Source organism: Trematomus bernacchii, unplaced genomic scaffold (genome assembly GCF_902827165.1).
Source record: "Trematomus bernacchii unplaced genomic scaffold, fTreBer1.1, whole genome shotgun sequence".
NCBI classification, from domain to species: domain Eukaryota; kingdom Metazoa; phylum Chordata; class Actinopteri; order Perciformes; family Nototheniidae; genus Trematomus; species Trematomus bernacchii.
In genome coordinates, this window is record NW_022987582.1 from 6,122,283 (window position 1) to 6,144,538 (window position 22,256).

Here is a 22,256-nt window from a genome sequence, read left to right on the forward strand (position 1 = left end):
TGAGAAGGGGGTGGTAATGAGAAGTGTGTGTGTACTGTGCTATGCTGAGGGAGTTGTTATTTAAAAAAAAAAAAAAATGCAAATGTATTTTAAGGGTTTTAAGACATGTTTTCCTTCGATTGGTTGTTGATTAAAATTCAGATTCTGGGTGTAAGTGGGACGAGGTTGCCTTTTTGGTTTATGTTCTCACTCTCTGCACACTCGCGCACACGCACACGCACACAAACTGCCTCTCGCTCACACACACACACACACACACACACACACACACACTGCCTCTCTCGCTCACACACATTAATACACACACACACAAACTGTCTCTCTCGCTCTCTCTCACACACACACATGCACTCGCACACACATCTACCTCTAGGGGGGAAAAGGCAGGAAGTAGCAGTGGGAAGTAGCAGTGAGCAGGCATACTTGATCACATGTACAAACATTGGAACACAATTTAACATTCTGCCTGACACACCCCCTCATGCACTGCGAGCAGAGAGCTTTGCAGGCACATATAATTTTTTCACAGCCACCACATCATACCATACAGGGTTAATGTGATTTCCCACATCAGTGCGAGCTTGCAAAGGGGATCACGCTTTATTTCAGGGTGAATACAGCAGTGCATGAGAAGTACATTCACTCTGACACGAAGCCTCTTGTTTAATGTTTGTATGAGTGTCTAGACTTTTGAATTGTAATGTTAATGAGGTACATTCATTAATGCGGATGTTGGGTTTTTAAACTGGGTTTCACAGTAAAGACAGAGTATAAGGGCAGCAGTGGAAACAAAGTCATCTCCCAAGTTAAAAAAGAGAGTTTTAGTTAGCTTTTTTAGAAAGACAGTTCCATCGCAGGGACCAGACACAGGGCCAGTTGTGCAGAAACAGATTTAATGTAGCTTCCTCTCCCCGCCTGACTTAATTTTTCTGCTCTGGCTGCAGGGAACATTTGGAGCAGACTTTAGAGGATCTGGGAAGAGGATTCGCAAGCTCATGTGCCATCTGCTGGACAAAAGAGAGGGCCTACATACAAGCACTTGCTCTTGGCCAAAGTCATTTCTACTTCTGATGTGTTGGCGATGTTTCTGACTCGTCTTTGTTATAAATTGCTTCTTGAGCATTAGTTAAGCAGTCATGTTATTTCTAAGTATCCTATGTTTTCCTGATATTCATTCCAATTGAACCAGGAAGAAGCACAACCCACATGTTGTACTGAGCAGAAAAGCTCTGTGTATCTTTCATTATGCTATAATTAAAGAAAACACATTACAATCTATACTGTACAGGATTTGGTGTTACATTTGTTCAGACTTCAAAACACTTCTTACAACTTATACAATGTAATCAAATTGGTTGGTTCTTAATCAGTTTAGTATTTGACCTACAAAGAATATTAAAATGTTTTTTATAAACAATGTTTATATTTACCTATCCACTATCCACACACTCAAATTGATAGTATCTGAGGCACTGCTGATTGTCAACTTCCATTATATCCCTCTTCATATCAAGGGGATTTTCTACTCTGTATCTTTCTGTCAGATGTACTCTACACTAATACATGCACATGACAGGAGGAAAGTCAAAATCTTCAGGATTATCTTTGCCATACTTCTTTAATTCAATAACAGAACCCAATTGATGCACAAATAAGCTCAAATAACCATCGAGTAGTAACAACATTAATCTTTTATTTCCATCCAATCCCCATAGAGAAGACACAAAAAATGCAGTCACCTTATTGTTTCAGAATGAGTGTGACTGACCCATGATGCTTAGCCATTGACATTTTACCTGTGCTCTTAAAATATATGGTGAACATAAACATCTAACAAAACTAAACTTAAATGAGGGCCGTTGCATTTGTTACATTTTGAGAAAATGTATTGGCATTAATTGGAGATTAACCCCTTTCGATGATAACTGAAGAAAAGCTCTTAATTTACCCCTACTCAGTTGTCCTCATTGTGAATTGTATGACGTGTGGTGCAACCTTGAAGCATCGACAGCACCCAAATGTAGTTCCTATCTCTTCTTCGCTTTCGCAGAGAGGCTCAGAATTCAGGCCAAGTTAGATGGATGTTGCCAAGACTCCCCTTGTATACTGAAGCTAAAAGGGCAAAAAACAGTTTTGTCCTTTTATCTGGGTTTTTCAATTTACAGATCCATCATTTCCTCCTCCAGAGTCTTTCCACTGGTTTCGACATAGCGCTCTTGCACTCCAAGAGTACTGAAGAACTGTTAAGGAAAACATTGAAAGACGTACATTTTACAAGTATATTTTAAGATTCAGGTTACCCTTAGCAAAATCCATTGAAAATCATTAGTCTTTTTACGATCTCCTGCAAATTTCAAGGTTTGTCTTTAAAACACATGAGTCACAGTGAGTCACCATAGCGATTAGAAAAGGATACGAGTCGAACTGGAAGTCTGCCCCCACAGCAGCTGACATCATGGCCTGCAGATTCCTCTCCTCCAGGTCTCCAAAGCAGTAGCCATTGGCTTTGTCCACAGTCCGTAAGACCTGAATCATGCTCTCTCTGTCCTGGAAACGAAAGAGGAGAAGAATGTGAGATCGGGGGTTTTTCCCTTGACAAATTCCCTGAAACTGCCAGATGGCTTAAGATTTGCTGAAAAAACTCTCACCGAAACCTTGATAATGTGCTGTTTAATTATATTCATGGTTTCTGAATAATCTGTATAAAACAGTATATAAATCAGTGTGGGATTTAACTTGCTTCATATGTCCTTATTCTCTTCTCCTATTGTTTTTCTACCAGGCAGATCTACTGGAGGAGCAGACTGCAGGCAGCTCTTTCCTTGGAAAAAGATTTTGAAACCCCCTCAGAAATGTAGCAGTGCAGCCTGTTCAGCCTTGCAGTATGTTTATCAATGCTCAGTATTTGGTGATAAGCTACACATGAATACAAAGCCATAAAATCCCAAACTTCCTCTGCTGCTCAGAGTTCAGCATCTAGTCCCTCTCAAGGTCAAACGTGTTGTGTCTTTGTTCTTTTAAATTTGCTCTCTTAAAGTACCCTTGGTAACCACGGTTACCAGTGGCTGCTCAACTTAAAGGGGGTAGAAAAACGTAGAAACACATCAAGGCTGCGTTCTCACCACTGTGGAAACAAGACTGCCAACCTGCCATTTGTATAAATTACTCGTCCCATAGGCAGAAATGGCACAGCGGTCTAGACTCATCACACAGGATCATATCAGTCTCCATGAAAACATAATGGCAGGGAACGAATACAGTGTGCAGACAGCCCACTCCCTTTCAACAGCCCAATCCATCTGCAGAACATTGATCCACCGCTCAATTTTCAACTGCTAAAAATGATTTATGATGAACTTGTTGGAACGATGAAATATGCCATGACTGATTTTTTAAGATGTCTTGAAAAGGGAGTCATCTTTACACTTGGGAATAAATGTTTGAGTTTAACATGTTTGGGCTGGTTATACTAAATAATATAGATATTCAGTGGGTACTAAAACATCCCTGTAAAAATATAATGAAGGAATTCTTAAATGCTATCCACTCAACATCTCTCAGTGGCTTTGCATAATTTCACAGAAATATATAAAACCTGAGACAAAGGGTTTCAAATTAACTTACACTCAAAACATGGAAAGACTCAATGGCTAAAAAAAGGTTTTACTAAACTTGTAATCTTTCATCCTGTTATTCTTTGCCAAACACAGATAAGCTTCAAGGCCTTATTTATGTGTGTGTGCCATATTTTGTACAGCTGTTCAGGCTACTTGTGAGTTTGGATTAAGTTCATAGCAGACTTGACATTTGTTATCAATTAGCAATTACATGACTAGCAGATTGCAATATACAGTAGCTCTGTTAATTTTTCTTTCAGCAAAAACATCCCTGATCAGAAACAGGGCGATGTTTTTCTTTTTTTGGCGTTACAAAATGGCAGCAGATCATGCATACAACTTGATCCGTTACAGAAAATATTACCTAAATATTAGTCACATTATAAACCTATATGAATAACATTAATTATATAATTAATTCTAATTTAGAAGGTTGATGACAGCCATGTACATTTAACCCCTAGATTAGCATCAACAGCCCAATCCTTTTTTTAAATTAAGGGAAGCCCCAGGAATTCAACTTGTAATGTCTGAATCATATTTAAGTATATATATATGGGCATTTTGGCTTGCATATTCCACCAGTCGTTTGAAATACATTGAGACAGAGTGTCATGCTTATAGATAACAAACAAGAAACCATTTAAAACAGTCAAGGATAATACCTGCACATTGAGAGGCACAAAGGAGACAAGGCTGTAATCTTGTATGACTTCTGCCAACTTTTCATTAAGACGATGGAATTTCTTAAAGAAGGGGTCTGCAGCCAGGTGATCGAGAAGATATGTCAAATCCATGACCTCTGTGTAGAAGTCAAGGTTGAAAGCTGTGTAAGAACAGACAGGAAAAATGTTAAAATGGTGAATTAAATGACCACATAAATATGTTTCTGACAAAGTTGCTTGTTTATTTATTTCTGAGAAATATAAGAATACTGGGTCTTTATTTGTAATATTTTTTGAGTGTGTTAGAATTTTGTTTTTGTTTAAGGTAAAGCCAAAAGCCCTTAACTTACCCAGTTTGCCATACTGCTCAATCAAGTCCATCTTGGAGAGGATGTTGACGTGGGGAAGCTCCACGTGCAGCATGGTGGACAGGGAGGTGCACAGCACAGAGATGAACTTTGCCGGGTCAGCGCAGTAGTGAGAGTCCACAAGGTGCACTGAAGTGAGCTGAAAAAAGGGAGAAGGTGGTTGAGAACTTGTATCAGGATTCAATACAATCATGACAATCAGCACTGCTCCCAGTAGTCTGCACATACCAACACTGACAATTCCCCTTTGCAGTAACAATTTATACCAAACTGTGATATATCAACATTTCATACACGTGTACAAATGTGAATCCAATCATGAACTTATATTTAGCTTTTTTACTTCTTTTTTTAATGATGACTCTTGTTGTGGCTCCCCTATGGCACTGAAACACTGCAGTATCTCAGCTCTGGGACTAATTAAAGGTTATCCTAACTATTATCTTAACATATTGTATATACATGATGACAGTATAGATAAAGTATCAGTGTAAGAATTAGGTGAAATAACAAAATTCCCATCCCTGAATGTTTAAGAAGCTCACCCTGAAGTTCCACTTGGCGAGCTGTGAGAATATATTCTTTACTGAACTCTGGTGTGTGTAGAGCTCCACTTGTCCTGGACAGTCAAACAGGAAGTAACAGTCACTGTGCTCTTTCAGCTTGTTCTCTAACCAGTCCAGATTTGCTTCTACATACTCCATACAGTAGAGGAGCCCACCGTTGGGCCCGAGCTTCATGCTCTCCATCACATCGTCCAAAGTGACCAGCTCTGAGATATTCACCGCACAAGAGTACGGTAGAGTTTCGTTGGCAGGGTCCATGTTCACCACAATCACCTTGCGTCCCAGGCTAGTCAGGAATTCCTGCATTCCTCGACAGTAGGTGGTTTTTCCAGAGCCTGCGGGTCCAATGACCACCTGGCCGAAGCGCAGGGAGGGCTTTACTCCTGTATGGCTTGACATGGTTTCAGTTCCCCAAGGATTGGAGAGAATCATATAAAATGGGGCCAGAAGTCAGATGTCCACATAGGATGTCCTACTGGGTGTCAGCATCCAGGTTCTTACCTGCAGGGTCACATCAGTCAGTGTGAGATCATTAGCATGCAAAAGGCTAGACAAAAGGACATAACAGGTTACTTTACTAATTGCTGTAAAGCTATATAGTCAAAGAGATGTAACACATTGTAATCCCTGTTGACTTTGTTTACATAATGGAATATCACACATCCTGCAACTTCAATGGGCAAAAACTTAATTGAACGAGATCAGCATAATTTTGGTTTGAAGTGAGCTACACATACATTGGGGGTATATATATATCTAAAACCTAAAAAGTTACGGGGTTCTTTGTAGGTTTGAAAGGATCCCCCCCCATACTTAGCTAAACAGGGTTAAGGTGAACGATGTATAAACAATTGCAACATCACACTCCGGATAACTTAACAGTAAAGTTATTAAATAAAAACTGCAAACTGTAGCTAATTTTAAGTGTATGTGTGAGCATATGGAGTACCTTTTCTGTTACGACATTGTGGACTTTGTTTATAAATGTAATAAGTATGGATGGATATTTACCGTCTGCTGCCGTTGTGTTTGCATGCGTAGAGCGGCAGCTAGCTAACTGGCTAAAAAACTCTGAAGTACATCCGGGTCACGTGCTCGAGGTTTCAAAATAAAAGCAATGTTTTATTTGAAAGGGATTCTACACTTACCCTTGCGCAATGGTGGAAATTAACCAAGTACATTTACTCAAGTTATTCTGCAGTAGATGTATGCGTCTTTATACTTCTGTTCCACCACATCTCAGAGGCAAACGTTGCACTTTCTATCCTTCCACTACATAATTTTTATCTGACAACTTTAGTAACAATTACTTTTACTTTGGTGCTTCAAATATATATATTGATACTCATACTTTTGTACTTCTACTTAGGTAAAACATTTTATTTGCAATGGATTAATTCTACACTGCAGTATTGCTGTTTTTATATAAAAAGACTACTTTTTCCAATCACTGCCTTTGGATAGCGGTTTTTATATTTCAGCCTAAAACATATGTAACATTATTAATACATTTCATACTTTTCCATACATATGTGAGGCATTAACATAGGAACAACATTTTTTTCGTGATTAAGACAGTCATTTGAGGAATTATATAATAATATAAAAAGACAAAATCACCACAAATGTAATGAAAGGTTTGAAAAATGTTTTAATAAAACAGTCAGACAAGTAAATAGGTAAAAAAATCTATAGAAAAATAAAAAAGTTGTCATCTTCGGGGTCCAATGATGCCACCTGGCTGCCAGCCTCTGTACTTCATACTAGTGATTGGTTGACGTCTCAGCAAGGTGTCGCCTCCATCAATGTTTTTAGGTTTGTCATAGACTGTACTTATATGAAGATCTGTTTTGGCCTTTTTTACGGGATTCAAGAACAATTTCTCTCCATGATACCTGCAGGGAAAAAACATATATTGACTTCAGGAGAGCACTACAAACAGTACATACTCATTGACATACCAAAACATGCCACATGCAGTTATTTTGTTTGATTCAGTTTTCATGTTCATACGCACCCAAAGCCCCTTTTACAATAGGGATGTTGTCCGTCACTCTCAAGAGCGTCAGGAATCCCAATCTGACTGTTTCCCAACCCATCACCATCCTTCCAGCCTTGTTTTTCCATCAAACGACGGCCAAAGCCCTAAAAAGTAAAACAATATTATGAAAACTGTTCATATAAGCTATGAGATGGAGTAAGTTAAAGGCCAAATCCTTACCCTAGTGTACTTCTCAAAGCTGCCAATGGATTGACTCTCTCCAGATCTTTCTTCAAGACCCTCCCTCAGCCTTTTTTCATACCTCATCCGGACATAGTCACGGGCATCCATGTCACCTCCATCTGCGAGAGAAAGACCTTGGTTAAAGATCCTGCATAGGTAATCTGGCTTCAATGTTATCGCAGATGTAAAAAAAACTTGAAATACCTTTATCATAGTACACACTCATGTCGACATCCCAGTCATCTGTCGTTTGTTCATCAAAATCTGAAAACAGAAAAAAAAGAAGGAATAAATGTTATTGATATCTCCTCTAGCAAATAACTTCATTTTAAGGACAAAAAACAAATACATTGATCTTATGATTCAATTTAGATAAAAATACATTTTGCACACTTAAAATATATTTAAACACTTTCAGATTTAAACTAAACAACACTAGCCATATTATTTGATATTCAAGAGGTATATATCAAGACTTTTTCCTAGTATGTTAGTGTTGCAAACCTCCTTCTTCCTCCTGCCAGAACTGGGCGTCAGTGTAGAAAACCAGGCCTGAGCCGCCCTTCTCCCACTTCAGCTCGATCCTCTCCTCAAACAGCCTCTCTTTGCTTCGCTCCTGGCTCGTGACATCCTCATGCAAAGCTTCATGGCGTTCCCACTCCTCACACCAGTCATCATCCTACAACCAACAACATGAACAATTGTCAAACAGCAGTCAAGGCATGATGATTTTTCATGTATACTTGACATAAACATAATGATATATGGATTCAAACCCACATCATCTGCATTTGAATGTGCATCCTCTTCTTCTTCCTGTGGCTCGTCAGTCTCTGTTGTTTGTGTGCGATCAGCCAGCAGCCTCCGTCCTAGGTATGGAGCAGTATAAGTTCCTGGTCCTGAGATTTCATGTCCATCAGCTGTGAATATAGTCTCCTCTGTGGCTGGAAGTGTCCAACTGTCCTTATACTGGAAAGGTACATTGCCGTACCGGCGGTTGGAGCCAGTCTTGGGGAAAGTGAGGCCCAACTTCCGGATAAGTCTCGGAGGCAGTCTGCAGGACTGGATGAGCTGGAGGAAGACTTTCACCGGTGTGCCCACATTGCCATTCTGCATCAGAGCTGGTGGATTCAGCTCGGATAAACTCTTGAGGTCAGCTTCTGTGAAACGCTCTGTTAAGGACACTCGATGGCGCTGCTCGTGCTTCGATTTATAGGGGAATGAGCCATCATCTGGAAAAGGAAAACAAATTAAATGGAGAACTACCTTTGAAATAAGTCTCTAAATAATTTTCGTGGTTTAAAATGACAGGACTCTTGATGTAATCTTCAAGTCACTATACAGTTTTTTATTATTAAAACATAAAGGTCCCCTTTAATATGGCACAACAGAAATATGTCTAATCCAGACAAAACGAGGAGTGATCTGTTTGTATGAGAAGCTACTAAAATGAGCCTGCCTTTATTTAAACTATGTAGGAAATAATATTGATCACTAACCTTTGTCGTGTGAAACCTTTACTCTTTTAACAACACAGCGTCTAGCCAGCCAGTCCCCCTTGGAGTTAATCCAGTGATTCCCCGCATACATCTTGATCAATCTGTCGGCATCTTTCGCATGAAGTGAGACTATACAGCAGCAGGACTTCACCGTCTGCTTCTTCACGGAGCTGTTTTCTGTCACGGCGCTGTTTTCTGTCACGGCGCTGTTTTCTGTCACGGCGCTGTTATCTGTCACGGAGCTGTTTTCTGTCACGGCGCTGTTTTTTGCAACGGAGCTGATTTCTTTGCCCTCTTCACCTTCTCCACACATGGGGTTTTTGGGTTTTTTGGGGTTTTCGGACCCCTCGGACTCCCTGAGAAGCTCCGGTCGATGTCGATAGTGAAAACACTGAAAACCTCCGCTCTCTATAAACTGACTGAAATAATTTCTCAGGTCCGCGGAGTGAAAGGCAACAGGAATGTTACCAATTGCTAAATACACAGGAGCTACCACTACAGAGTCCGCCATCTTTGTTTCTTTTTTGGACGTTAAACATCAACAGATCGGAACGGTAATGACGTCAGTTCCGCTTCCTGAGAACATTTAAAAGTTTGCATCAGGGGTGGACATATAAAATAGTTAAAAAGTTACATATTTCAGATTCAATATTTGTTAAATTCACAATTAGTTTTGATTCATAATATTTTAATAGTGCTACTATATTGTTTTAATTCTTGGTAAACATTTTTTTAAATGTGGTTTGGCATCAGCCCATCTCTTTTTATGAATATGAAATGACCCTAAAAATAAAATGTACTTTACAAAAAAAAAAAATCTGTGTTAATACCAAGCGGCAAACTCTGGGGAAGAGCCGGGACGCCAATACGGAAGTGCCACAAACTGCAGTTCATATATTGGCCGATAGGCGATGACTGCAGAAAGGAGCAATTTCCATAGACCCCCATGTTAAAATGCCCAATTTCACAGCAGAAAAAAAACGTTTCTAGCCATGGATGCAATAAATATTATTATGTATATAGTTAGATTCCACCTTCATGATTATGAATCTGTGAGTGAATTGTTTTCTAACATGACCCTTTTATTTATATTAGGTCTTAAAGTTTTTGCATAAATTAGGGCGTGGTCACATTGAGTGACAGCTCTGTCAAGTGACTGCTGCTGTTAGCTTCTTGTCTCTCTGCTAGCTGCTCCGTCTCCATGAAGCTACAGGGACTCTGCCTGCTCAGTTCATCCAGGGAACACAACTTGACCCCGGCCGTGTTTGTTTGTTCTTCATGCTTATATATCGGACTATTGTGACTCGCTCTGCGGTTAAAACAGACGGTGCATGAATGCCGTTTTGCGGTAAGTGAAATTCGAGTACTTTATTTATGTGTTTATGATTTCAATCAGCTACATAATGAATGTTAAGGCTTTGGTTAGCGTGTAAGCGAGTGGTAGCTACATCGGTGCTAACGATGCTAATCTTAGCCTCCAAGTTAACTTAAAACCATAGACTGTATATATAAAGGTTCAAACGAAATAGACAAGTGTTAAGCGTTAAGTGGGATAATACTGTAGAACAAAAGGCTTCTGTTTGAGGTTGATAAAATAAGGTCATCCTTGTAACTTAGAGAGATATTTTATTATGTAGGTAGTAACTGTATGCATCGCTAAGGTTAATTTAAATTGGCTATGCTCAAGTATGTAGACAAGCTAACGTCGAAGTAGTGTATGTGAAATCAACCTCACAATAAGATGTGTGTATATTACAATTATTAATGTCATATTTCAAGATGATTACTTAGATATTACAATATGGTTGGTTGAGCTGGAGTTCATTATTGAGCTTACACGTTAACGTCACAGTCATCTGAAGAACGAACCCAAACCTTGTTGTTTTTATTAATTGCATTACCAAATTGGTATCAAATAAACAGTAAGCATTGGTAACACAACTTCCAAAGTTACAGTAAAATAAAAAGGACCCTGACTCGACAAAATGTATTTAAAGACCAATCTTTATTTGAAGGTGCCTCTTAACCTGAGATATTAGTTATACAGTAATAGTATTGACAATCTAAAAAAACTGAGCAACTCAACAGTCAACTTTATATTTCTTATTGTCTAAAGCATTTATTATTTTCATGTTTCCCCTCTCATATTCAGTGTGGATGGATTGAGACAGCGTGGTGTCCAGAGAGCTGCAGAGACTTCAGGGAGAAACCTCCGTGTGATGGACGGATTGAGACAGCGTGGTGTCCAGAGAGCTGCAGAGACTTCAGAGAGAAACCTCCGTGTGATGGACGTCCTGTCTGTTGGTTTGGCCGGAGAGGACTGAGGGTCTTTCCTCTGTGAGGAGCACCAGGCCTGATGGAGGAGCCCATGCATAGCTGATACCACCTGATCAGGCCTAGTCTGTCACTTTATTTGACTAAATGTGTTTACTTATACATTTAATAGGTTTACACCTTCTGTCCATATGTGCTTTTTATTTAAAACATGTTTGATTAACTTTTGGTTCACATTTCAATAAATTGAATTTGTATTTGCACTCCTTTTGTCCATTATTCTTACTGAAAATGTTAGATTACACATTCACATCCGACTGAAGATTGGCCCCATTTATTTGCGTTGCAAACTCTGCGGTACAAGGTACATGTTGTGAAGCTCATGAAGTGAGGCAAATAGAAATAATCAGCTGATGGAGTGTAGATGTGGAAATAGGTGCATTCGATCAGCTGACTGTGTTTTCACAATAAAAATAGTTTCTTAGTGAATGTCCTGTACTGGTCTTAACATCTCATAACATCAGCTTTTAATTTTCCTATTGGATGTTTTTCTTGACCCTCAGAGAAAGAGGAGATGCTGAGTCGTGTCTTTCAGGCATGTCCTTTCCTAACAAAAATTACAGGAAACATAAAACATATTATTGCAGAACAAGTGTGTTATTTATGAAAGAGGTGTGTTTGTGTTTAGGGGCTGTAGATATAATTATTTTGTAATTGTAATGTTGTTGTTTTTTCAACAGTGAGCTACAAAGACAATCAGATTATGAATGAACAGTATGAAATTCATCAACATTGAAATGTATTTTATTATCAAAATAATATTTAACTGTTATTAAAACAAGCTTGCTCTGTTGTCTCACTGAAAGAATAACTTTTACCACGTTTTTACAGACAATATTGAGAGATAAATAGCAGTTGTCACTATGCGTTAAATATCTTTGCCTTCAATACATTACATTAGAAAGCTGACAGTCATATTGCTTGTTAACATCTAAATGTAACCCTTTGCATGGAAAAAACCCTCAACTTCACTGATGTGTAGGTGATCTAGTATTTAGTATTGTTTAATGGAATGTATAGCAGTGTATTAAAGTCAATACTTCATTTATTTAAACCAATATCTTTCTTGATTCTTTGTACAGTATGAAAAAAGAGTCTTTGTACCTGTGCTGAAGTTCACTGCTGTGAGGAGTCCAGTTCTGTCTCTCACTCTCTGGTCCAGCCTGTCTGCATCACCTGGACACTTTAAACAAACAGATATATATGTAAAGAACCATGTGTACAAACAATATAACTGATTATCTTCTGTTGAACATGTTGGATTGTGTATTGTCCGAGTCAGGGTCCTTTTTATTTTACTGTAACTTTGGAAGTTGTGTTACCAATGCTTACTGTTTATTTGATACCAATTTGGTAATGCAATTAATAAAAACAACAAGGTTTGGGTTCGTTCTTCAGATGACTGTGACGTTAACGTGTAAGCTCAATAATGAACTCCAGCTCAACCAACCATATTGTAATATCTAAGTAATCATCTTGAAATATGACATTAATAATTGTAATATACACACATCTTATTGTGAGGTTGATTTCACATACACTACTTCGACATTAGCTTGTCTACATACTTGAGCATAGCCAATTTAAATTAACCTTAGCGATGCATACAGTTCCTACCTACATAATAAAATATCTCTAAGTTACAAGGATGACCTTATTTTATCAACCTCAAACAGAAGCCTTTTGTTCTACAGTATTATCCCACTTAACGCTTAACACTTGTCTATTTCGTTTTAACCTTTATATATACAGTCTATGGTTTTAAGTTAACTTGGAGGCTAAGATTAGCATCGTTAGCACCGATGTAGCTACCACTCGCTTACACGCTAACCCAAGCCTTAACATTCATTACGTAGCTGATTGAAATCATAAACACATAAATAAAGTACTCGAATTTCACTTACCGCAAAACGGCATTCATGCACCGTCTGTTTTAACCGCAGAGCGAGTCACAATAGTCCGATATATAAGCATGAAGAACAAACAAACACGGCCGGGGTCAAGTTGTGTTCCCTGGATGAACTGAGCAGGCAGAGTCCCTGTAGCTTCACGGAGACGGAGCAGCTAGCAGAGAGACAAGAAGCTAACAGCAGCAGTCACTTGACAGAGCTGTCACTCAATGTGACCACGCCCTAATTTATGCAAAAACTTTAAGACCTAATATAAATAAAAGGGTCATGTTAGAAAACAATTCACTCACAGATTCATAATCATGAAGGTGGAATCTAACTATATACATAATAATATTTATTGCATCCAGGGCTAGAAACGTTTTTTTTCTGCTGTGAAATTGGGCATTTTAACATGGGGGTCTATGGAAATTGCTCCTTTCTGCAGTCATCGCCTATCGGCCAATATATGAACTGCAGTTTGTGGCACTTCCGTATTGGCGTCCCGGCTCTTCCCCAGAGTTTGCCGCTTGGTTTGTACACATGGTTCTTTACATATATATCTGTTTGTTTAAAGTGTCCAGGTGATGCAGACAGGCTGGACCAGAGAGTGAGAGACAGAACTGGACTCCTCACAGCAGTGAACTTCAGCACAGGTACAAATACTCTTTTTTCATACTGTACAAAGAATCAAGAAAGATATTGGTTTAAATAAATTAAGTATTGACTTTAATACACTGATATACATTCCATTAAACAATACTAAATACTAGATCACCTACACATCAGTGAAGTTGAGGGTTTTTTCCATGCAAAGGGTTACATTTAGATGTTAACAAGCAATATGACTGTCAGCTTTCTAATTTAATGTATTGAAGGCAAAGATATTTAACGCATAGTGACAACTGCTATTTATCTCTCAATATTGTCTGTAAAAACGTGGTAAAAGTTATTCTTTCAGTGAGACAACAGAGCAAGCTTGTTTTAATAACAGTTAAATATTTTGATAATAAAATACATTTCAATGTTGATGAATTTCATACTGTTCATTCATAATCTGATTGTCTTTGTAGCTCACTGTTGAAATAAAAAAAAACATTACAATTACAAAATAATTATATCTACAGCCCCTAAACACAAACACACCTCTTTCATAAATAACACACTTGTTCTGCAATAATATGTTTTATGTTTCCTGTAATTTTTGTTAGGAAAGGACATGCCTGAAAGACACGACTCAGCATCTCCTCTTTCTCCGAGGGTCAAGAAAAACATCCAATAGGAAAATTAAAATCTGATGTTATGAGATGTTAAGACCAGTACAGGACATTCACTAAGAAACTATTTTTATTGTGAAAACACAGTCAGCTGATCGAATGCACCTATTTCCACATCTACACTCCATCAGCTGATTATTTCTATTTGCCTCACTTCATGAGCTTCACAACATGTACCTTGTACCGCAGAGTTTGCAACGCAAATAAATGGGGCCAATCTTCAGTCGGATGTGAATGTATAATCTAACATTTTCAGTAAGAATAATGGACAAAAGGAGTGCAAATACAAATTCAATTTATTGAAATGTGAACCAAAAGTTAATCAAACATGTTTTAAATAAAAAGCACATATGGACAGAAGGTGTAAACCTATTAAATGTATAAGTAAACACATTAGTCAAATAAAGTGACAGACTAGGCCTGATCAGGTGGTATCAGCTATGCATGGGCTCCTCCATCAGGTCTGGTCCTCCTCACCCTCAGACCCTCAGTCCTCTCCGGCCAAACCAACAGACAGGACGTCCATCACACGGAGGTTTCTCTCTGAAGTCTCTGCAGCTCTCTGGACACCATGCTGTCTCAATCCATCCACACTGAATATGAGAGGGGAAAAATGAAAATAATAAATGCTTTAGACAATAAGAAATATAAAGTTGACTGTTGAGTTGCTCAGTTTTTTTAGATTGTCAATACTATTACTGTATAACTAATATCTCAGGTTAAGAGGCACCTTCAAATAAAGATTGGTCTTTAAATACATTTTGTCGAGTCAGGGTCCTTTTTATTTTACTGTAACTTTGGAAGTTGTGTTACCAATGCTTACTGTTTATTTGATACCAATTTGGTAATGCAATTAATAAAAACAACAAGGTTTGGGTTCGTTCTTCAGATGACTGTGACGTTAACGTGTAAGCTCAATAATGAACTCCAGCTCAACCAACCATATTGTAATATCTTTTGTCTTTTGAATTGTTTGTCTAAAGTCAAGGATCTAGAACTGGTACTTGTAGTTTTAATGATACAGTCTGGTTATAATGCTGTTTGGAGGAGGCCTCACAGGTAAGAGCACTAACTAGCTATCATCACATGTACCTTAGCTTAACTTAAATGTATTAAACGTATAATTAAGTGATGGCAAAATATAAATAACTAATGTCATGCAAACATATTAAAGCTCCCATGTCATGCTTTTCCGGTTATTACCCGTCCCCTTGTGTGTTATGAAGGTTTTTATGCATGTAAACGGTGTGCAGAGTCAAACCCTCAAAGTACACCCTGTAGCGAGTAAAACTCTAACACAGAAAATACCTCCCCAAAACGCCTCGTTGGAGATACGTCACTGCCCATTTGAGTCTTCCATTTAGTTCCGGGTACCGCCTGATGTCATGCGGTACCCGGAACGAAATGGACCAATCCCGAAGAGCTATGGCCACACCAGCAGCGTCGTGTTCCTCCTCCAGAGGTTCGAAGAACCGGCATTTCACAGACGAAAGCTTCCAAAACATTGCCCAGTTTGAGGCCGGATATGCACAGCTTGTTTGGACCGTTTGGAGCAGGGGAAGATCCAGGTACACAACCTGTAAGTTTGCATTGTTATTTGTGTATTTATCAAACAAGACTGTTTAAATGTGTAAACTGTGTTGGACTGCTAAGCCATTGACACAGTGCTAACTAAGTTGCTAGAGTTTCCATATATCAACTCTAATATCAGCAGATGGCCTTGCATACATGTATCTCATAGCAGGAGAATGTCTGCATTCACACACAAAATACCTATTGACAGTATACTCCGGGTGATTTGCCGGTCAGTCGCGAAACGTAATTACATTATAGCTGGCGTAGCGATCTAACACACGGAGCTAGAGCTAGTTTCGGTCAGAAAAACATTTTTGTGATGCTACGTTGCTAGCGTTTAAATATATCAACTACAATGTCAGCAGATGGCCTTACATGTTTGTCATGGCAGGAGAATGTCTGCAGTCACACACACGGAATACTCATACAGTATACTGTACTGTGATTTACCGTACATTGTGACCGTACATATACTGCATGTAGCTAACGAGGCTAGCTGAATGCTAGCGCAAAACAATGTATTCATGCAAGTTACATTGTATGACCGAACGTAGCAGAATACCCGTATACGATTGCAATTATAAACACGTTATTGCTAGCCTAATATGAACCACTAGCTTTTGTTCATAGTAGTTTTATTACACTGCATTATAGTTGCCTTTCCTCCAAGCTAACGTTCATATCGTGTTAGCTACCAAGGTAAACAAAGCTAGGTTAGCATATTAGCAGGCAAGCTGTTCATTACACAACTACTACTAACGAATCTAAAACAACTAAGTTTCTCTAATATTTTGTGATTTGCATTTGATTTCGTCCAGCCAGATCCTGGCGGACAATCCATGACGGGGAAGGGATTCTACTACTACTGAGGGTGCTAAAAGGCACCGCACCGACTGTGCGCAGGCAAGATGCGAGGAGGAGGAATGGATGATATACCGTGTATATATGTATATTTATGTTCATTTTGTACATTTCTAAAAATAAAGTTTAATGGAAATACTTAGTAGGCCTATCCTTTCTTCCCTGAATTCATATATAGCAAACCATGATTTGATTTCTCATCAAACAGTAGTAGTTTATAACGGGTAAAAATAACTTACTCTTTGTTATGAGAGTAGCTCGTAGGCCACAACGGAAAGGCAAGGAGACATACACGAGTTTACAAAACCACGGCACATTTATTGTAGTAAATGCAGAGACAGGTGGTCGAGGGGAGAGGGTCGCTCAGTTCGTCCTTCTGCAGCCGCTTTGGAGAGAGACTCCGGGCCGCTGGGATTAATAGCACCGGCTACGGAGGTGTCCGTGATCGCGCTGATTACCCTCTTCAGCTCCACCCCACCGTAAGACAAAGGCCCTGAGGCCGTCACACTCTTCTATAACAACAGTTAAAAATATATATGTATATAAAATATACCGCTGTACCGACGCCATGATAAGACTGATGTTACGCTGAGAGCAGCCGGGAAAAGCACTGACATGGGCGCAGCCTCTCTGGTGGTTGACTAATCAGAACGAGTGGCCGAGCTGACCAATCGGAGCACACTAGGCTCACAGGGAGGGGGGGGGCAAGAGCTCCAACGAGTCGTTTAGTGGAGAAAGTGAATACTGCTGAATACACATGCTTGACAGAGATGCTGTATGCGAAACCAATGTGAGTTTGGAAAATTGCACAGTATAAATCTATTTTAGTATACCTCAACAATGTAATTATGATCAGTGGAAATGGCCATGACATGGGCCCTTTAATATTTGCTTGATTCCAGTGTTGAATTTAGCACAATTGCATACAAACGTTAAGGGATTTTAAGATTCTGAAGTATTATGCTAAAAACTCAACTTAGATTATTATTTATAGTTTTTTGCTGAATAGTCTCATGTCCGCTTACCTTAGAAACGTAAAATGCGACGGCAGTGTGCAGATGGGGAGCATGTTAGCTTAGCTTGGTAGCTTCAGCTAGCTCTGGAACTTCCGGCCATGGATGTATAATAAGAACTGGATACAGCGTGGGAGGCGGGGCCTCATTCATTCCTATGAGAGTTGCTCATTCGCGCATGATGATAAAATGGCCCAACTTTTGAGAGAGCGAACGTCACAGATTACCCGGCATGCCTGAGAAGTACCCGTATGTGCGCTCATAGCGCATGCGCAACTTTAACCATGCCCCCCAAAATGCTCGTTCACATCAAGCACGTCAATTTGCGTACACGTAACAGCACCGCACGTTCATGACAGCATGGTAATGTTTGTTATGATAGATTTGATATTAACGAGGCGGCAGTTAGCAGCTAGCGGTTAGCTAGTAATTATGCTAATTTACACATCAATCGTTATGTACTTTTATATTACTCTGTAACAGGATCTAGTGATATCCAAGCAACAGAGCTTCATTTAGCATGAAAGAATTATTGCACTGTATATATATATATATATATATATATATATACACAGTGCAATAAGCTTCTTAGTGCAATAAGAAGCTACAGGGACGTTAATCTACGTCGGTAATATTAACTTTATTTAATACAACATTTACGTTACAAGATTTAATCATACAGCCCATGTAGTATAATATTTTACAAATGATGAATTACAGCAAACATGTGCAATATATCCATTATTACAGCTCCGTGGGCTGGCAGTAAGGCGACATGGGTCCGTTCTTATTGTGCATCCATGGGTAAAGATAAACGCATGTAGTGCTGAACACGTAACATGAACGTGCCGGGCGGCGCGGTCCCGTGGGTTAGATGCGCGTTCATAATGCAGAGGGAAATAACTCTCTGAATAACGTTATTAGCACATTTTACAACTTGAGGAACGAATGTTTTTAATAGAGTGGCGAAGTCCCTCCCCTTCCGGTGGACCTCCATGGGACCTTATTTCGGAAAAATTATGTATTGAAGTCAATGGAGAGAGAAAGATTATCTTTCGATCCCGTTTGAATTGTGCCACGAATTACACATATGATGTTTGTCAATTTAAAAGATAATTTTGCAAGTAAAAAAAAAAAAAATGTGTCGTAAAACTGTGAAGTAACACATTTGTTTGTGTGAAACGCTCAATGAACTACATCTCTGGTCAACAACACACGTCACCAAGATGGCCGTCACTACTGTCTTGTCAACAAAACGATTGACTATCCTCACTATCACCACAATGAAACACGTCCTGAAGAATGTCATGCAAAGCTGCCTGCCTGCCTTCCTTTGATTCTCTCTGAACTGCCTGGTCGTTTTAATGTTTAATGTCAACCATTTGTGCAGATAGCATGAAGTAGAGAAGATCGCCGATGCTAACGTTAGCGTTAGCATTTCTCCCCCGGGCTTAAATGGTATATTATAGAATGATCACACCGGTGACAGTACTATTCAAAGGGTTCACGAAATATGACTACTACTCTTACTGTTTAACATTTTGGGTTACTTAATGTTACTTCATGTTAAGGCTAATAAAAATGACAAGGCTGTAATGCTAACTAACGTGCTAGCTACTAGCTAGGTAGCTAGCTTGATCAAGCCACTCCTGGTCATCAGACGGGAAGCAAAAGAACGAGCAAGACCCATTGCTGGTATAATAACAACCTGGTACTAAGCACACAGGCATCTTGTTAAAGTTATCTTATCTTAGCCAGCGCCATATAGATAGATTATATCTATATTGCGCTGATCTTAGGTATCTGAATGGTGGAGGAAAACAATTGTGACATCACTTACGCGACTCTGGGATTTGTAGTCTTTCTAGTTACGTATTTTTCATAGTCTTATATTTCAACAGTTTTACGACAAACTGTGACTTTTTTGACATGGAAATTATTTTTTAAGATTGACAAACATCATATGTGTAATTCATGGCACAATTCAAACGGGATCGAAAGATAAGTTTTCTCTCCCCATTGACTTCAATGCATAATTTTTCCGGAAGTAAGTGGGCGTGACTTCGCCACTCTATAAGGGCAAAGAGGCGGAGCCGAGGCGGGACCTTCTGCCACCGGGCCGGAAGCAAGCCCCCAGGAAGTGCGCCGGACTCTGATGATAATATTCGTGCTGGCCAAACGGCGGTACTACACTTCCTTTTGGTTGCCAGGCCCGGAAACACTTTTTCCCATTGACTTACCTGGGGAAAGAGTGGTCTGTAAATCGTTGGATAATTTTTTTTAAACTAAATAAACTACCCAGTATGAACACTTGTATAGCCCTTATAGAGTGGCGAAGTCACGCCCACTTACTTCCGGTAAGTAGTGACGGCCATCTTGGTGACGTGTGTTGTTCACCAGAGATGTAGTTCATTGAGCGTTTCACACAAACAAATGTGTTACTTCACAGTTTTAGACACATTTTTTTTTTTTTGACTTGCAAAATTATCTTTTAAATTGACAAACAACATATGTGTAATTCGTGGCACAATTCAAACGGGATCGAAAGATAATCTTTCTCTCTCCATTGACTTCAATACATAATTTTTCCGAAATAAGGTCCCATGGAGGTCCACCGGAAGGGGAGGGACTTCGCCACTCTATTTGGAGCAGGCGGGAGTGGAACTCTGACGCCACTGTCGAGCCGTTAGTGGCCGACTCCGCCTACTAAGGGCTTCTCGGCAACTCTGCAGAATCCTATGGGTGACGTCACGGACCCTACGTCCATTTATATATACAGTCTATGGTTAATACTATCACCTTTGAAGTATGTAAACATTTCTCTACAAAGCTACTTCACAATATATATTTTATGTATGACCAGGTCCCTTATTTTAAAGATGAGCTATATTTAGAAATAAACTACATATTGTCGATATTGTAACAGTCTTTTAATCTCTTTTTTACTCTCACTATTATTATTTGTATTTCTGTTATATTGGTGATGGAAGAAATACTAATTTACTTAAGCAAAAGGAGTTACATTAAAGTTTAAAAATAGTTTAAACACTCCTTTTATAAAGTGAGAGTCCTGCATTTGAATGCAGAATGTAGGCCTATCATTTCAGAATAATACATAAAATATCACTGAATTATAAATAAGTGTGCATTGATTTAAAGTGGGGGGAAATAGCCCCATGCAGCTTGCAAAGGTATGGGGATTCATTTCAACGTTATATACTGCTGGGTAGCTTAATTCATACTATTCATCATAAATGTTTTGTTAATTTAGATATTGTATAATGAATGTGATTCTGCAACTAATGTTGGCAAAAAATGTACATATGAAAATATTTGGTAAATACTTAAATAAAACACAAGTACCTAAAAACTGTACTTGCACTTACTTATTGAGTTCTCTAGCACAGGCAATTATCATACATTTAACAGAAAAGAGAAAAAAGACAAGTGTGGAGGTTTATATGAAAAGGTAAAGATATAATATGCATTATGTCCATGCTCATACATAGTAGCATGGACTATTTTTATCTTTCATGAAAATATGTTATATTTACTATCAAATCACATATCCTAAATAATCAATAATGAAATCCATCTCTTATAGTTTGACTGTATGTGCATTGAGGTTTCTTTATCTGACATTCACCTGATTTCACGTGAAAGGGCCAGTGATGTACTTTCATAAAACCAAAGGGAATAAAATATCTATTTTAGATGTAGGTGACATTATAGAATATTAGTAGAGTAACTAGTGGAAGACATGCTATATCTTTCAGGAAAAATATTAAAGTCTTTCCCATTACTGCACAACTTTTTTCAGAGACAACGAAAAAAATGATTCAGTCAGAGTTCATCAACCTGAAGCCTACGCTGCCTCTGGCCTTCACCTCAGCTTTTATCATTGTGTGTTTTGATAGTAATGGGCAGTAAAACTAGAACCGTGTGTCTGGACCCTGACTTAACATTACCCTTGTCACACACGTATTGTGTATTAACCATTATGGATTTTGGAGCCATGCTAATACTCACAAGTGTCACATCTGTTGGGAATTATTGATGAAAAAACCTGACAACACCAACATAACTTTACAGATAATATACATATATTTTACAGGAGAAATAGAAGCTAAATGTTACTTTTTAGGTTTATTATCTATCAAATTGAATAATTGTAAATTACTGAAGGAATTTTTGGACAGGAAAACCCTCAAAAGGCCCTGCTGTGTCCAGTTTATTTCTGCTGTGTCCAGTTAGGCCCTCCGAGTGTCACAAATAAATACACCAAATATCCGTCTGTGGTAGAAAATAAAATAAAATAAAGTAATATTGAGGCTGGAAGACATACCAGAAAATCTGAAAGGATGAGTC

At 38.7% G+C, this 22,256-nt stretch overlaps 2 protein-coding genes across 2 annotated transcripts; both read right to left on the reverse strand.

The window, feature by feature from the left end:
* Nucleotides 1–1,671: 1,671 nt before the first annotated feature.
* Nucleotides 1,672–6,303, reverse strand: gpn2 (GPN-loop GTPase 2). The gene is made up of 6 exons (XM_034128185.1): nt 6,228–6,303; nt 5,196–5,717; nt 4,633–4,789; nt 4,283–4,443; nt 2,417–2,547; nt 1,672–2,232 (listed from the first exon to the last, which is right to left on the reverse strand). Exons 2-6 carry the CDS (start codon nt 5,646–5,648, stop codon nt 2,160–2,162), a joined length of 975 nt encoding a protein of 324 aa, XP_033984076.1. The 5' UTR covers nt 5,649–5,717; nt 6,228–6,303; the 3' UTR covers nt 1,672–2,159.
* A 544-nt stretch (nt 6,304–6,847) lies between these two features.
* Nucleotides 6,848–9,495, reverse strand: gpatch3 (G patch domain containing 3). The gene is made up of 7 exons (XM_034127209.1): nt 8,940–9,495; nt 8,221–8,672; nt 7,945–8,119; nt 7,645–7,704; nt 7,438–7,559; nt 7,234–7,361; nt 6,848–7,111 (listed from the first exon to the last, which is right to left on the reverse strand). Exons 1-7 carry the CDS (start codon nt 9,448–9,450, stop codon nt 6,928–6,930), a joined length of 1,632 nt encoding a protein of 543 aa, XP_033983100.1. The 5' UTR covers nt 9,451–9,495; the 3' UTR covers nt 6,848–6,927.
* Nucleotides 9,496–22,256: the final 12,761 nt, after the last annotated feature.

What these genes read in the sequence shown, in the direction of transcription:
- gpn2 (XM_034128185.1), bottom strand. Translation starts at nt 5,648, where the DNA reads ATGATTCTCTCCAATCCTTGGGGAACTGAAACCATGTCAAGCCATACA. An exon ending in TCGCCAAGTGGAACTTCAGG is followed by an intron (nt 4,790 to 5,195) that starts GTGAGCTTCTTA and finishes CCCTTTTTTCAG; the next exon opens with CTCACTTCAGTGCACCTTGT. An exon ending in TTGTGCCTCTCAATGTGCAG is followed by an intron (nt 2,548 to 4,282) that starts GTATTATCCTTG and finishes TTTCGTTTCCAG; the next exon opens with GACAGAGAGAGCATGATTCA.
- gpatch3 (XM_034127209.1), bottom strand. Translation starts at nt 9,450, where the DNA reads ATGGCGGACTCTGTAGTGGTAGCTCCTGTGTATTTAGCAATTGGTAAC. An exon ending in AAAGGTTTCACACGACAAAG is followed by an intron (nt 8,673 to 8,939) that starts GTTAGTGATCAA and finishes TTCCTTTTCCAG; the next exon opens with ATGATGGCTCATTCCCCTAT. An exon ending in GCTTTGAGAAGTACACTAGG is followed by an intron (nt 7,362 to 7,437) that starts GTAAGGATTTGG and finishes TTTACTTTTTAG; the next exon opens with GGCTTTGGCCGTCGTTTGAT.